The 15,268-nt window shown below is 38.1% G+C and overlaps 3 protein-coding genes across 3 annotated transcripts; 2 read left to right on the top strand and 1 right to left on the bottom strand.

Moving 5' to 3' along the window:
* Window positions 1-3,371: 3,371 nt before the first annotated feature.
* On the top strand, window positions 3,372-4,220 carry LOC118267482 (polyadenylate-binding protein 1-A-like). Its single transcript, XM_035581506.2, has one exon. It carries the CDS (start codon window positions 3,372-3,374, stop codon window positions 4,218-4,220), a length of 849 nt encoding a protein of 282 aa, XP_035437399.2.
* A 1,391-nt stretch (window positions 4,221-5,611) lies between these two features.
* LOC126910814 (glutamic acid-rich protein-like) lies at window positions 5,612-5,989 on the bottom strand. Its single transcript, XM_050694522.1, has one exon. The coding sequence runs from the start codon at window positions 5,987-5,989 to the stop codon at window positions 5,612-5,614; it is 378 nt and encodes a 125-aa protein (XP_050550479.1).
* Window positions 5,990-7,686: 1,697 nt separating this feature from the next.
* Window positions 7,687-8,535, top strand: LOC118267973 (polyadenylate-binding protein 1-A-like). Its single transcript, XM_035582236.2, has one exon. The coding sequence runs from the start codon at window positions 7,687-7,689 to the stop codon at window positions 8,533-8,535; it is 849 nt and encodes a 282-aa protein (XP_035438129.2).
* The last annotated feature ends 6,733 nt before the right edge of the window (window positions 8,536-15,268 follow it).

Here is a 15,268-nt window from a genome sequence, read left to right as displayed (position 1 = left end):
TTATTTAAAAATTTTCATTTCTTTGGTTTAAAGTACTGTTTCAATAAAAATGTTAAATCAGCTGTTTAGGACAAACCTTTAACAAAAAAAGTCGAATGTAAATTTTTTGCTGAGTCGTTGTTCGTCACATATATTTTCATGGTAATCAAATTTGTGTTTGTTTTTCTTGTTAGGAGCCTCAATCTTTATTAGTTAAGTAGGTTGTGTTCTAAGTCCTAATATAAAAGCTTAATGGTATTTTAATACTAATTTATTTCGTAGGCCTTATCTACCAACGAATGAAATGTACGACAATAGTTTGAAGTATCAGTTTGTAATCTTTATCTTCTATATATTTTTTATAACATACGTATTAAAGCTGTAGAGTTTGTTTGGACGCGCTAATCTCCGGAACTACTGGTCCAATTTTATTTTATTTTTGTGTTGCATAGCGCATTATCGAGGAAGATTATAAAACATAACATTATGATGAATAGTAGCTGAACAGCGGGTGAAATCACGCAGGAGTAGCTAGTAAAATATTTTTAACACATAGGTACATAGATACAATGTTACACCCTCTTTTCACCAGGGAGAGTCTATCGCCACATATCGTGACTTTCATACCCCGTGCCTAAACCCGCTTAACTCCTAATAATGTTATATCCACCCGAATCAATCCCGATACTCTTACTTGGCAGTCGCACTAACGTTCGCTCAGCCAAAGAGGTGTTCCATTAGTTAGATTGCAATTCAAAATTTGATTCACAAGTATACGGATTATACATATTTGTGGCATGTAATTTTTTTCCAGATCTCTATGAATAACGTATTTAGACAAAACGAAAGGCTCACATAAGCTTTTTGTCATTTCTTTTACCCGTAGAAATTATTAAATTTTATTGAACATTTCAGCTTGAGGACACTAAATTAATAAACATAATATGTATTATAATAACGCGAATAGGAATAACGGCAGAAATCTAGGTATTTAGCCCGCCAATTAGATAACAAAAAATATTAAAAAACATTTTTGTCGTTTTATCGAAACAGGAATATATTGTAGTTAGTGCTTAGATAAAAAGAATTTAAGTTTAGGAGTGGGTGCTCGCTATGCGACTATGAGATAATTATTTCGAATTCAAAAATCGTAAAACTATTTTATATCTTTGAGTAAACTATGCGACGAATATTTTAACAAAAATGTTCGTTCCTATTTTATAACTGTTTCCTGTTTTATTTTATTCTGACGTGATTTGATATTCTGAATGATTTCTCCCACCTTGGGCGATGCGAAAGGGAGTGTCAGACTAATACTGACTAAAAACCACCCCGTTCCTACCCCTGCTTTTCTAGTCGGAGCCCCGGTAAACCCGCTAGGTAGTCCGCAGCTCCGGATCAGGCATCAGCCTTGTTGGGCCTGTGGTATTCTGCAGTGGTAAAATAGTGTTAAAGCATGATATTTTAATACCATAAAAAGTATAGTAAGTAATAATAATATCGAGTGCACAACATTGACCGCTAGATGGCGCGATACTACTGTTATACGTTAAAATAAACGTGGCATTTTCCAGACCATTTTTTAGTGACAGTAATTAAGTATTCAAATATTATTAATGTACACAGGTGGTGAAAATACAATAATTACACGAAGTTAAGAGATGTCTTCGAAATATGACTAAGCTTACCCTTACATGACACTCATAAGACAATTCGTGACTTTGGTCCAAGATATTTAAGACTGAATAACATTTTGGTAAACAAATAATAATGGATTTCTTTATTTTGTTGACCGACTCTGATAAATAGTCCGTAATATAATGAAGACTGGGTGATGGGTTTAGCTGTCCAATAAGGTAGGTATTAATTTCGAACCTATATTATGCATGATTCAATTGTTTTTGTCTCTTATTATATTATTTTTGTCCAAGATTTGTTTACGTATAGGTAAGTACAGAGTTTATAGACATTTTTAACCAAGACTAAGATGACTAAAAATCATCATTTACTCACGTTGAATAATGGAGAAAAGCAGACACACGCTGCTCATGATGAAGAGCCCCTCTGTGACTCGAAACTAGTAGAGCTTTTCTCCATTCATTTACGTGAGTATACCGTGATTTTAAGTCAACTTAGTATATATTACGATAGTTATTATAAAAATACAAGACTAAGATATCTGAAAAAAATAAAATATAAAAAAGAAGATTTTAGAAATCATAGAAAGGAATATTTTAAAAACATAATTTTATTAATAAATAAAATACAAGACTAAGATGTCTGAATCAAACAAAATATAAACAAGGAGATTTTATAAATTATGTATAATAACATTTTATTAGTAAAATTAAGAACACAATTTTATTAATAAAAATTAGAACTGTCTATTAGACGGTTTAAGGTAATCTCCAGGCTGCCAATGGCGGTACGGCATCATCACGGGCATGGGCGAATCAGCAGGGCGATTGTTTTCACGGTCCTCGTCGTCATCTAATGTATCGATTATTATCGTCTCGTCATCGGAGTCGGTATCTTCTTCCATGGCATCATCATTATAATTTTCTTTATCCTCATCATCATTGCTGTCATTTTCACTCATGCTCTCGTCGCAATCCTCCTCGATGTCACTGGTATCCATTAATTCTATTAATTCTTCACTATTCTCTGCTTCCTCTCTGCCGGTAGGTCCATTATAAGTTATTCCCACCGTACTTAAGAAGTAAATGTAATAATCTTCCCGTGCTATTTCCATGGTGACGACTTAAGAGGTTATGAGTAAAAGAAATCAGAACCCTTTTTATATGCCAAATAAATAATCATTAGGGACGGTGATTAGTGGTGCAGTTGTAATAATAGATACAAAGGAAATTTATAACGATGTGATTAACTCATTTCTTTTAATTTAGCCTAATTAATAACATGATTAAGTAATTTATTTCAATTTTAATTAATGCGCCTATGCCGGTGATAACGTTATTCCAGCGATGGATGCCTGAGGATTACCGCAAACCATCTAATGATAGTTATGGTCGTTTTAATTTCAACATCATTATATTATTAACAACATATACCTTCCCAGTGCATCCAAGAGCAGCTAGATGGAAACAACGCCTTGTTAGCGACACGAGGGATATAAAACCAGATCGTTATCAGTAACTAGATAACAAAAATATAGACAAAGGCCTACCGCCATTGTTTGGTTCCGCGAACTTTCATACCTTGTTTATTTTAAGTAACCAATTAAAATCCCACGGTAATTCATAACCACTGAACCCGACTCGTTCCAGTGTATCGGAATACCGTTAGTATTTGACTTGACGTTGACTCGAACAGTCGTCCCTCACTGGTCAGTCATTGTTGTGCGAACAAATACAATATTTCAAGATATCAAGATGGTCAACCAAATAGAAATGGGTGCCGGCGCAGGATGTGAATTTAATTCGTCTACAGTGCCTAGTGGTAGCTGTGAAGAAACAAACGATGGAGTTATGGAGAGCATGCTACAAGGAAGACCCTGTGAGGACATATCACATCCATCGAAACTGGATGGACAAGATCAGAAAATTGCCCCGTCATCCGGCGCTGCTAAAATTTTGATATCAAATCTAGACGATCACATATCCGGATTAGATATCCAAGAGCTGTTCTCAGCATTTGGCAAAACCACAAGTGTAGTTATGTGTTACAGTAACGGTAAATCCACAGGAACTGCTGAGGTAGTGTATGAAAGATTAGCCGACGCATTAAAAGCATGTAGTGAATATAATGGAAAAGCATTAGATGGAAGAACCATGCATATACAACTTGCTACTATAAAAGAAACAAGTGAAGGCAGCTACTATCGTGGAGGCAGTGAACCGGCTATGACAGAAGGATCAACCAGTACCACCAAATTAACCGTGACAAATTTGAATGTTCATGTCTCCGATTCTAACGTGCAAGAACTGTTCTCCATATTCGACAGTTTTGTTAGTGCAGGGATAATCTATGATGAGAGTGGAAGATCCACGTGTACTGCCGAAGTTATTTTTGATAGGCAAATCGATGCGTTAAAAGCATACGACGCATTCCACGGGAAAACATTGGCAGGAAAGACGATGTTCCTAACATATACCGCCCCTGAAATTCCCAACTTCGGTGTTGGTGAAAGCGGAGGCTATCAATGCGGCGGCTACGATGTTCACCAAACTTCTCAAGTTACGTGGCGCAGTCGACGTTGGTGGAATAGTTGGCAGCTTTGAAGGCAATCATAGGTGGTTACATTCCTTCCGCCTATTCAACTGTGATTGCACCAATTTCTCAGAACAAAAAGTCCTTTTCAGGACTACAATTATATGACAGTTTCTATTTAACGGATAGTCAAAAAACGTAACCCTAACTCTCCTATACCTAAGATAATGTAAGAAGTATTTTAGAACAAATTTCCAATTTATAATATGTATTACTAAGATTGGAAGATGAACGTTAAGGCGATCGGATTTGTTAAAAAGGCGCACTTTGCTCTCAGCTGCGGTCACGCCGTCCGGTCAAGTTAACGATTTGGATTGCTATATCTAGTTTATTTTCTATTTCCAGTTTCTTTTGTTAAAATAATAGGTTTGCGAGTAATAATCACTCGTACCTTAAATGGTACCGGCCTTTTTTCGGTTAGCATTTAGACAGTAAAATAGTAGTCACAGTAAGGATTACCTTTGAAGTAAATTGACACGTGTTTATAAAACAACTCGAAATAAAAGTCGATATTAGAAACGAATTCAATAAAACATTAAACATTTTGAATTCTTAAAAGCCTCGAAGGATTATGTTAATAAAACTCTCGACAGCATAGTTGTTATAAATGTAAGCGTTAACTGTATATATTGTAAATAAAGTAATAATATTAACATTAATAAAAAAAGAATTTGATACGTTGACTGACTTGTAGCCACCGTCGCATCCACAACGTAGTCTTGCGTACGTGCGGTAGGTCATATAGGCCACGCACCCACGGTGACGTAGATCACGTAACGCTTAAACCCGTCGTCAGGAACGCGCACGTCGTCTCCTTGGTTGGATTTCCATATTTTTTAAAATTTTGATAAGTAGATACACAATTCGACATCATATTAGATATATTATGTTGGTGAAATCGTAGCGTATTCTATTTTTATTACCATTTTATTCCAAAACACCTCTTTCGTAGTGTGAAAGTTAGGGGGTTACGTTTTTTGACGATCTGTTAAATAAAAACTGTCTAAAAATGTTTTTGTGGCCCTGATAAGGGCCTTTTTTGAGAAATCGATGTGATATTCTCGCTAATCGCTGGGTGGTTATGGTTAGGTGTCTGGCCCTGAAGCCAAACTGCCCACCGTCATACGCAACATATGTAGCATCTCGAAAAACTTCGCGGCCGAGGTTAACAGGAGTATCTTACGGAGAAATCCGTTATCCCGCCGGCGCCGCCGCTGGCGCAACGTCTTCGCCGTCCTCATCATCTGAGTCCGCTATGAGGTACAGATAGGTAATGTACTAAGTAGTCGTTTTACAGAACATTTTTAACCAAGACTAAGATGTCTGTAGCAAATAAAATATATAAAGAAGATTTTAGAAATTATAGAAAAGAGTATTTTAAAAACAATTTTATTAATAACAATCAGAACTGTCTATTAGACGGTTTAAGGTAATCTCCGGGCTGCCAATGGCGGTACGGCATCATCACGGGCATGGGCGAATCAGCAGGGCGATTGTTTTCACGATCCTCTTCGTCATCTTCGTCATCGATTATTATCGTCTCGTCATCGGAGTCGGTATCTTCTTCCATGTCATCATCGTTATAATTTTCTTTATCCTCATCATCATTGCTGTCGTTTTCACTCATACTCTCGTCGCAATCCTCCTCGATGTCACTGGTTTCCATTAATTCTCTTAATTCTTCACTGTTCTCCGTTTCCTGTCTGCCAGTAGGTCCATTATAAGTTATTCCAACCGTACTTAAGAAGTAAATATAATAATCTTCCCGTGCTATTTCCATGGTGACGACTTAAGAGGTTATAAGTAAAGAAAAATCAGATCCCTTTTTATATGTCAAATAAAGAATCATTAGGGACGGTGATTAGAGGTGCAGTTGTAATAATACATGCAAAGGAAATTTATAACGATGTGATTAACTCATTTCTTTTAATTTAGCCTAATTAATAACATGATTAGTAATTCATTTCAATTTTAATTAATGCACCTATGCCAGTGATAACATTATTCCAGCGATGGATGCCTGAGGATTACCGCAAACCATCTAATGATAGTTATGGTCGTTTTAATTTCATCATCATTATATTATGAATAACATATACCTTCCCAGTGACTCCAAGAGCAGCTAGATGGAAGCAACGCCTTGTTACCGACACGTGGGATATAAGACCGGATCGTTATCAGTAACTAGATAACAAAAATGTAGACAAAGGCCTAAGTACGCTGTGGCGACACTGACAAGTGACAGATGACAGATGACAGAAGTCGCACATAGACTATCTACGAGCAAATCAATGGATGACGTCACAAATATCCTTCATCGCACATATGAAGTTTGCATGCGAATTAACACGGATAGAAAATCCCAACGAACAACAGTTGGGCAGAACGCCCGCCAGGCTGATCACCTCGCCTGGTCGGAGGATCCTCCTTTTCTTAGGGAACTTTACTCGCTGTTCCCTAAAGTGGTGACCCCGACGTGATTGAAAGCAACCTTCACGGAGCAGATCAGCACCGTCATCCTCATCGCCATATCCCTCACCCATCACTTCTCCGCTGAGCGGTAATCAAGTCGCAGCCAACCAGCATCCTCGGCCTCACCAGGGACCACCACACGCTACATCGAAGATATGCAGCCTGGTTCTTCCCTACGGCCTCATCAGCGTCTAGGCACAGCACTCTGCACACGGTCTGAGGACGTCTTCCTCCCGTCAACGCAGACGCCAGCCACTACGCACCTACCCTCGCAGCATCTATTCCCCGACTCACCCGGGGACACTGCGAGCTTCACTACTCCGACTCACTGGAGTATCACCCTGCACCGCTCACCCGACTCACTGGGCATTCAGCGGCACAGTTCCGACTCACTGGAACTAGGGAATTTCTACACTGGCTCTGGCACCGCTCATCTCAAGCATCGACAGCCGTCTCAACAGGATCGACCTCCGGTCTTGGGGGGGAGTGATGTGGCGACACTGACAAGTGACAGATGACAGATGACAGAAGTCGCACATAGACTATCTACGAGCAAATCAATGGATGACGTCACAAATATCCTTCATCGCACATATGAAGTTTGCATGCGAATTAACACGGATAGAAAATCCCAACGAACAACAGTTGGGCAGAAAGCCCGCCAGGCTGATCACCTCGCCTGGTCGGAGGATCCTCCTTTTCTTAGGGAACTTTACTCTCTGTTCCCTAAAACGCCATTGTTTGGTTCCACGAACTTTCATACCTTGTTTATTTTAAGTAACCAATTAAAATCCCACGGTAATTCATAACCACTGAACCCGACTCGTTCCAGTGTTATCGGAATACCGAGAAAATCCCCACTCCAACATTTAACTTCTTCAAATTTAGCAAGCCAAGACTCCGGTGTCCAGTATTATAGTATTTGACTTGACGTTGACTCGAACAGTCGTCTCTCACTGGTCAGTCATTGTTGTGCGAACAAATATAATATTTCAAGATATCAAGATGGTCAACCAAATAGAAATGGGTGCCGGTGTAGGATGTAAATTCAATTCGTCTAGAGTGCCTAGTGGTAGCTGTGAAGAAACAAACGATGGAGTTATGGAGAGCATGCTACAAGGAAGACCCTGTGAGGACATAGCAAATCCATCGAAACTGAATGGACAAGATCAGAAAATTGCCCCGTCATCTGGCCCTGCTAAAATTTTGATATCAAATCTGGACGATCACATATCCGGATTAGATATCCAAGAGCTGTTCTCAGCATTTGGCAAAACCACAAGTGTAGTTATGTGTTACAGTAATGGTAGATCCATAGGAACTGCTGAGGTAGTGTATGAAAGAGAAGCCGACGCATTAAAAGCATGCGACGAATATAATGGAAAAGTATTAGATGGAAGAACAATGCATATACAACTTGCAACTGTAAAAGAAGCAAGTGAAAGCAGCTACTACCGTGGAGGCAGTGAACCGGCTATGACAGAAGGATCAACCAGTACCACCAAATTAACCGTGACAAATTTGAATGTTCAAGTCTCCGATTCTAACGTGCAAGAACTGTTCTCCATATTCGACAGTTTTCTTAGTGCAGGAATAATTTATGATGAGAGTGGAAGATCCACGTGTACAGCCGAAGTTATTTTTGATAGACAAATCGATGCGTTAAAAGCATACGACGCATTTCACGGGAAAACATTGGCAGGAAAGACGATGTTCCTAACATATACTGCCCCTGAAATTCCCAACTTCGGTGTTGGTGAAAGCGGAGCCTATCAATGCGGCGGCTACGATGTTCACCAAACTTCTAAAGTTACGTGGCGCAGTCGACGTTGGTGGAATAGTTGGCAGCTTTGAAGGCAATCATAGGTGGTTACATTCCTTCCACCTATTCAACTGTGATTGCATCAATTTCTCAGAACAAAAAGTCCTTTTCAGGACTACAATTATATGGCAGTTTCTATTTAACGGATAGTCAAAAAACGTAACCCTAACTCCCCTATACCTAAGATTAACATTTTTTCCATTTATAATATGTATTACTAAGGATATAAGATGAACCTTAAAGCGATCGGATCGAAGGCGCACTAGGCTTTGTGCGCCTTTTTCACAGATCGGACGACGTGGCCGCTGAGGGGTCTCAGTCGCCGCCGCGGCCACACCGTCCGGTCAAGTTAACAATTTGGATCACAATATTTTAATAGATACATTCTAGTATCTTTTATTACTTAAAAAAAAATAGATTAGAAGAAATTCAATGATGCTGAGATTATTTTTGATAGGAAAATCGATGCATAAGCATACGACATACCATGGAATGCATGGGAAAGATAAGGACAAAATATAAGTTACTAGTAAGTTTTAAAATAAGCAAATGAGTGCAAGATTAATTTCATTTAGCACTTAAAACAAATATGAGCTAAATTTGAAATATATGGCAAACAAAGGAAATATGAAGGATAAATTGGAACGATACCAATGATTATATCCCTCTATTGTCGACTTTAGACGTCCTTGAGGTACCGCTTCCTAGCTTCGAAAGAAACGTTAAAAATTTTGAATTCTTAAAAGCCTCGAAGGATTATGTTAATAAAACTCTCGACTGCTTAGTTGTTATAAATGTTAACTGTATATATGGGAAATAAAGTAATAATATTAACATTAATAAAACTAGAAATTTATATGTTGACTGACTTGTATCCACCGTCGCATCCACAACGTAGTGTTGCGTACGTGCGGTAGGTCATATAGGCCACGCACCCACGGTGACGTAGATCACGTAACGCTTAAACCCGTCATCAGGAACGCGCACGTCGTCTCCTTGGTTGGATTTCCATATTTTTTGAGTTTTCATAAGTAGAAACACAATTAGACATTCTATCTAATGGAATGTTTACTCATACATCATATTAGATATATATTATGTTGGTGAAATCGTAGCGTATTCTATTTTTATTACCATTTTATTCCAAAACACCTCTTTCGTAGTGTGAAAGTTAGGGGGTTACGTTTTTTGACGATCCGTTAAAAAGAAACTGTCATAAATGTTTAGGTGGCCCTGAAAAGGGCCTTTTTTGAGAAATCGATGTGATGTTCTCGCTATTTACTGGTCGGTTGATAGTCCGGCCCTGAAGCCAAACTGCCCACCGTCATATCCAACATATGTAGCATCTCGAAAAACTTCGAGGCTGAGGCTACCGGGAGTATCTTACGGAGAAATCCATCATCCCGCCGGCGCCGCCGCTGGCGCAACTTCTTCATCGTCCTCATCGTCTGACTCCGCTATGAGGTACTCGTACGCCAGTACAAGCATATCAATAATATAATCGTCAGAAACAATATCCATATTGATATCTTGAATTACTGGTACAGTACAATCGTCCGTAGTAATGCGCCTGCGTCGCTTAGGTACTGCTCTACGGTATCACAAGTAGCGGGTGGCCTAACACAAGCGTTAAAAGGATAACCACCAATCACGATCGAGTATTTCCGTCTCACTCTAATCCGCGATGCCATACTTACCTGTACTTTCATAGAGTGCACTCCTTACTTCCTGAGTATTTAATTTATTGCCAGAACCACGAACTGTCGTCTATCGGTGATCGAACATTATTATGTAAAACAAATAATTGAGTTATGGGGAACATACGAGGAACACCCCGTGGGGATATATCAAATCCATGGAACATCGTCCGGTGTACATTGTTCTTAAGAGTGAACACAAAGGTCCACAAGAACTGCTGAAATAATCTTTGAAAGAAATGCCGATGCATTAAAGGCATATAACGCATATAATAGGAGAAGTTTAGATGAGAGAGCAATGGAAATAAGATTTGAGAATCCCAACTTTCAAAACGAAGAAACAAGGGATGAAAACAACTGTGGCGGCGGCGGACGAGCTGGGAAAGATATATCAATAGGTATTACCAAATTACATGTCTTTTGTTAGACATCTATCTAGTGGAAGTCAAATAAATAACAAGAAAGATCCACAAGACACGCTTTATTCGGATCACAGCGATCTTCAGAGTTCCAGTGTTTTCGTGGTTGTCCCATTAAAAAAATAACACATTTTTCTTTTGTCTTTGATTATTTTTCCTCATCATTGTCAAACTCAAAGCCGAGCGGTGATTGGTTGTCTACATTTTTGTTATCTACTTACTGATAACACACAGGTCTTATATCCCACGCTAACAAAGCATTAACCCTCTATTGTTCGTGCAATACTCGTTTCATATTTTCTATGTAAGAGGTGAGTATTATAATATTTGGATGATGAATTGAGGTTCAATGTATGGGCGAATATGTGGAAGGACTGTTCTCACAATCCTCTACCTTGTCTAGTGTCTGGACTATCAAGGTCTGGGCATCGGAGTCAACAGCATCTTGAACATCATCTTCACGCTGCTCGGACTCTGCTCGTACAATGGGACCGTTCTACGTTAATCACAACGTAGTCAGGAAGTAAATAAAATACTCTTTTCTTGTGATGTCCATATGGACCAAACGAGTTCTCCAGAGATAATGAGGAAAAATAAAACCCGATCAATTTTTTACCAAATCCAACATCACAACACCGGGGGCTAGTTTGTATCAGTAAGCAATGTATGCATTTTAACAGGACAACTTAAGGTACATACATGATATAGAAAAGAAAGCTACATACGAAAGATTTAGAATACATCAAAATATAAGGTCTCCATACATGCCCGTCGATACAGTTTACGCGGCTATCGAAAGGGATGAGCAAAAAGTTGTTGTATGTAGTCCATCACAAAGGCTTACATATTTTGAGTCAGGTCGCAAAAACCTAATAATGTTATTAGACCTTATAATGTTATTGTATTGGACTATTCTGAGATATTAAACTTTAGTCAATTGGCTATGTCAAACAAAATCATTCGATATTGAGATATCTGAGAGATGCGACTTTTATATTAAAAAACATAAAACGATCTAAGATTTATCAAGTTTTCTACGGCAGAAACATGCACTATGAGTTTACAGGAAAGTAATACCTCAGAGAAAAGAAAAGGAAAGGGAAATAACTACTGATAAAAAAAAAGAAGAAACTAACAACGAAACCGTGGTAGATATGGATATCTTAAAACTGTTATACGACTGCAGAATATCAATTTCAGTTGTCAAATATAAAGATCTCATAAATCTTAGTGAAAATGGAACTATACCTAAGAGATTCCATGGCGAATATAGAGACCTTCCATGTAGCTCTGAAATTCACGATACTTTAAATTAACCCGACGAAGAGAATGAAGACAATAGCGACTAAAAAGATAATAAGTATTTTTTTGTATAGATGATTGATTACATTCATACATGTATTTTTTATAAGACGGAAAGAATATTTTTGAAATCAAGTCTGAAGGAAGATGCTTAAAAGTAAAATAAGCGCAAACTAATTTCTAAAAGACTGCCATAAAGTAAATTATATTAAAAATTAAATATTTTTTAATAAACAATTAAAACAATGGTATCGATAGACATAAAAACAATTGAAACTTTGCCCTGAGTTCCCACGGTAGTTCACCGCCATTGAACCTGTCTCGCTCGGTATAACGGGAACCTCCCCCCACTCCAACGATTGTCTTTATCTAAGTCGGCAAGTCAGGATTCAGATATCTGTAGTCAGTGTTTGACTCGACGTTGACACGAACAGTCGTCCTTCAGTGATCGGTCATTCTCGTGTGTACGAAATAATCTACTTCATCCAAATATCAAGATGGTCAACCAAATTTCAATGGGTCGCGGTGCTGGGCGTAAATTCAATACGTCTAAGATACCTGGTGGTGGCTGTGGCAAAGCTGATAGTGGAGTTGTGAGGACCATTCTACGAGGAAAACAACGTGGAGATATTTGTAAATCAGCAAGAATCCCAAGACGCAATGGACTTATCAAAAAGCATGTAAATGCTTTGCTATCAGAATGTGTCGCAGCCGGTCATACTAAACTATTGATCTCGAATTTAGATGCAAGAGCCTCAGGTTTCGACATTCTGGAACTGTTTTCCGAATTTGGCACTATTAAGGCAATTAAGATGAATTATGACACTACTCAAAGGTCCACAAGAACCGCTGAAATAAGTTTTGAAAGGTATGCCGATGCATTGAATGCTTATAACGAATATAATGGGAGATCATTCGATGAGAGACCAATGGAAGTAAGCTTTGAGAATCCCAACTTACAAAACGACGTAACCAGTGATGAAGCTGGAAAAGATATACAAACAGTAGATAGAGATGTTACCAAATTGTATATCTTAAATTTGGATAATAAAATCACCGATTCTGACCTGAAAGAGCTGTTTTCAGAATTTGACAGTTTTATAAGTGCAGTAGTTCATTATGATGAAAGTGGAAGATCCTTGGGCACTGCAGTAATTGCTTACCAAAGCAGAGCAGATGCATTAAAAGCATACGACGAGTACCACGGTAGGGCATTGGACGGAAGAACGATGTTCATTGCAATTACTGAGACGACCAATTTTGATCTTGGCAATAGCTGCGATAATAATGGTGGTGGTTTCGATCTTCACCATTTTTGTAAAATTATACCCTTCGTCGGAAAATAACAATATCGACGGTTGCTGGTGTCTCGAACAACGCTGGCTAGTCGAATTGAGCCTGACCGCATCGATATTTCAGAACAAAAGCCCTTTTCAGGGCTACAATTATATAACAGTTTCTATTTAACAGATAGTCAAAAACGTTAACCCGTAAGGCCCTTGGCCCTACCATCTAACATTAGTCTACTCAGGTGTTGATCGAGGCTCTTTGGCTATGAGACCATTGGCAGATACGACTATTATAATTATTTTCATTTCATTTTTTTTTCTCAACACTGTACAGCTTCACAGTGGTAGAATTATTATGATTTTTGATTTGTATACTACTGGCTAAATCAGCGTGGTATTTTAGCTGAGTGCTGGCCTTTTTGTGCCATATTCCTTATTTTGAAAGTAAATACTTTCAAATGATACCCTGTTTTGCATGCATTATTTTGTAACAGTGCAAATAAACTGTTTTTCTTTCTTTTTTCTTTTCATATTAGAAACAGATTCAATGATATTGAGATTAATTTTGATAGGAATATCCATGCGTAGGCCTACGATTACCATGGAATGTATGGGCAAATACCAGCAGGTCCCAAATAACACATTTCCTTTTCGTTTTGATTTTTCCCTTATCTTTATCAAACTCAAAACTCGAGCGGTGATTGGCGTATGCTTAAGCATACGACATACCTACCTATGTAGTGCATAGGAAAGATAAGCACAAAATATATGATTTAATTTTGGTATTTGTAACGAACTTACGCGCTGACTACGGTTAATACACTCTAAGTTACTAGCAAGTTTTAAAATAAGCAAATGAGTGCAAGATTAAATTCATTTAGCACTTAAGACAAATATAAACTAAATTTGGAATATATAGCAAAGAAAGGAAATTTGAAGGATAAATTGGACAATCCTAATCATTTTATTCCTCCATTGTCGACTTCAGACGTCCTTATGGTAGCTTAGGTTGGTCCTTAGCTTGCAAAAATGACATGCACTCAAGTCTAATGTTCGTAGACGGTCGCCGAAACGTGAAACATTTTGAATTCTTAAATGCCTCTAAGGATTATGTTAATAAAACTCTCGACAGCTTAGTTATTATAAATGTAAGCGCTTGAATTTGAATTTGAAAAGTAATAATATTAATATTAATAAAAAATAATTTGACACGTTGACTGACTTGTAGCCACCGTCGCACCCAAAACGTAGTGTTGCGTACGTGCGGTAGGTCATATAGGCCACGCACCCACGGTGACGTAGATCACGTAACGCTTAAACCCGTCGTCAGGAACGCGCACGTCGTCTCCTTGGTTGGATTTCCATATTTTTTTGAGTTTTCATAAGTAGATACATAATTCGACATCATATTAGATATTTTGTGTTGGTGAAATCATAGCGTATTCTATTTTTATTACCATTTTATTCCAAAACACCTCTTTCGTGGTGTTAAAGTTAGGGGGTTACGTTTTTTGACGAACCGTTGAATAGAAACTGTTTAGAATGTTTTTGTGGCCCCGAAAAGGGCCTTTTTTTAAGAAATCGATGTGATGTTCTCGCTAATCGCTGGGTGGTTATGGTTAGGTGTCTGGCCCTGAAGCCAAACTGCCCACCGTCATATGCAACATATGTAGCATCTCGAAAAACTTCGAGGCCGAGGTTAACAGGAGTATCTTACGGAGAAATCATCATCGGACTCCGCTATGAAGTAAAATAAAATAAAATCCTAAAATCAGCCTTTATTCCTGTTTAAGTTTACAAACATAACTTAACTTCTAATAACTAACTACCTATCTATTTGTTATAAACGTTTTTAAAAATTAAAACTAAGATGTTAATCTTTCAAGCAAATAAAATATATCGGCGTTCGGTTCAAAAAAGATTTTAGAAATTATAGAAAGAGTATTTTAAAAACATTTTATTAATACAAAATCAGAACTGCCTATTAGATGGTTTCAGGTAATCTCCAGGCTGCCAATGGCGGGACGGCATCATCACGGTCAAGGGCGAATCAGCAGG

This window comes from Spodoptera frugiperda, chromosome 6 (assembly GCF_023101765.2).
Source record: "Spodoptera frugiperda isolate SF20-4 chromosome 6, AGI-APGP_CSIRO_Sfru_2.0, whole genome shotgun sequence".
Taxonomy (NCBI): domain Eukaryota; kingdom Metazoa; phylum Arthropoda; class Insecta; order Lepidoptera; family Noctuidae; genus Spodoptera; species Spodoptera frugiperda.
The sequence above is the reverse complement of the archived record's forward strand: the minus strand, read 5'-3'. Positions and strand labels throughout refer to the sequence as shown.

Coding starts and splice junctions, on each gene's coding strand:
- LOC126910814 (XM_050694522.1), bottom strand. CDS start 5,989: ATGGAAATAGCACGGGAAGATTATTATATTTACTTCTTAAGTACGGTT.
- LOC118267973 (XM_035582236.2), top strand. CDS start 7,687: ATGGTCAACCAAATAGAAATGGGTGCCGGTGTAGGATGTAAATTCAAT.
- LOC118267482 (XM_035581506.2), top strand. CDS start 3,372: ATGGTCAACCAAATAGAAATGGGTGCCGGCGCAGGATGTGAATTTAAT.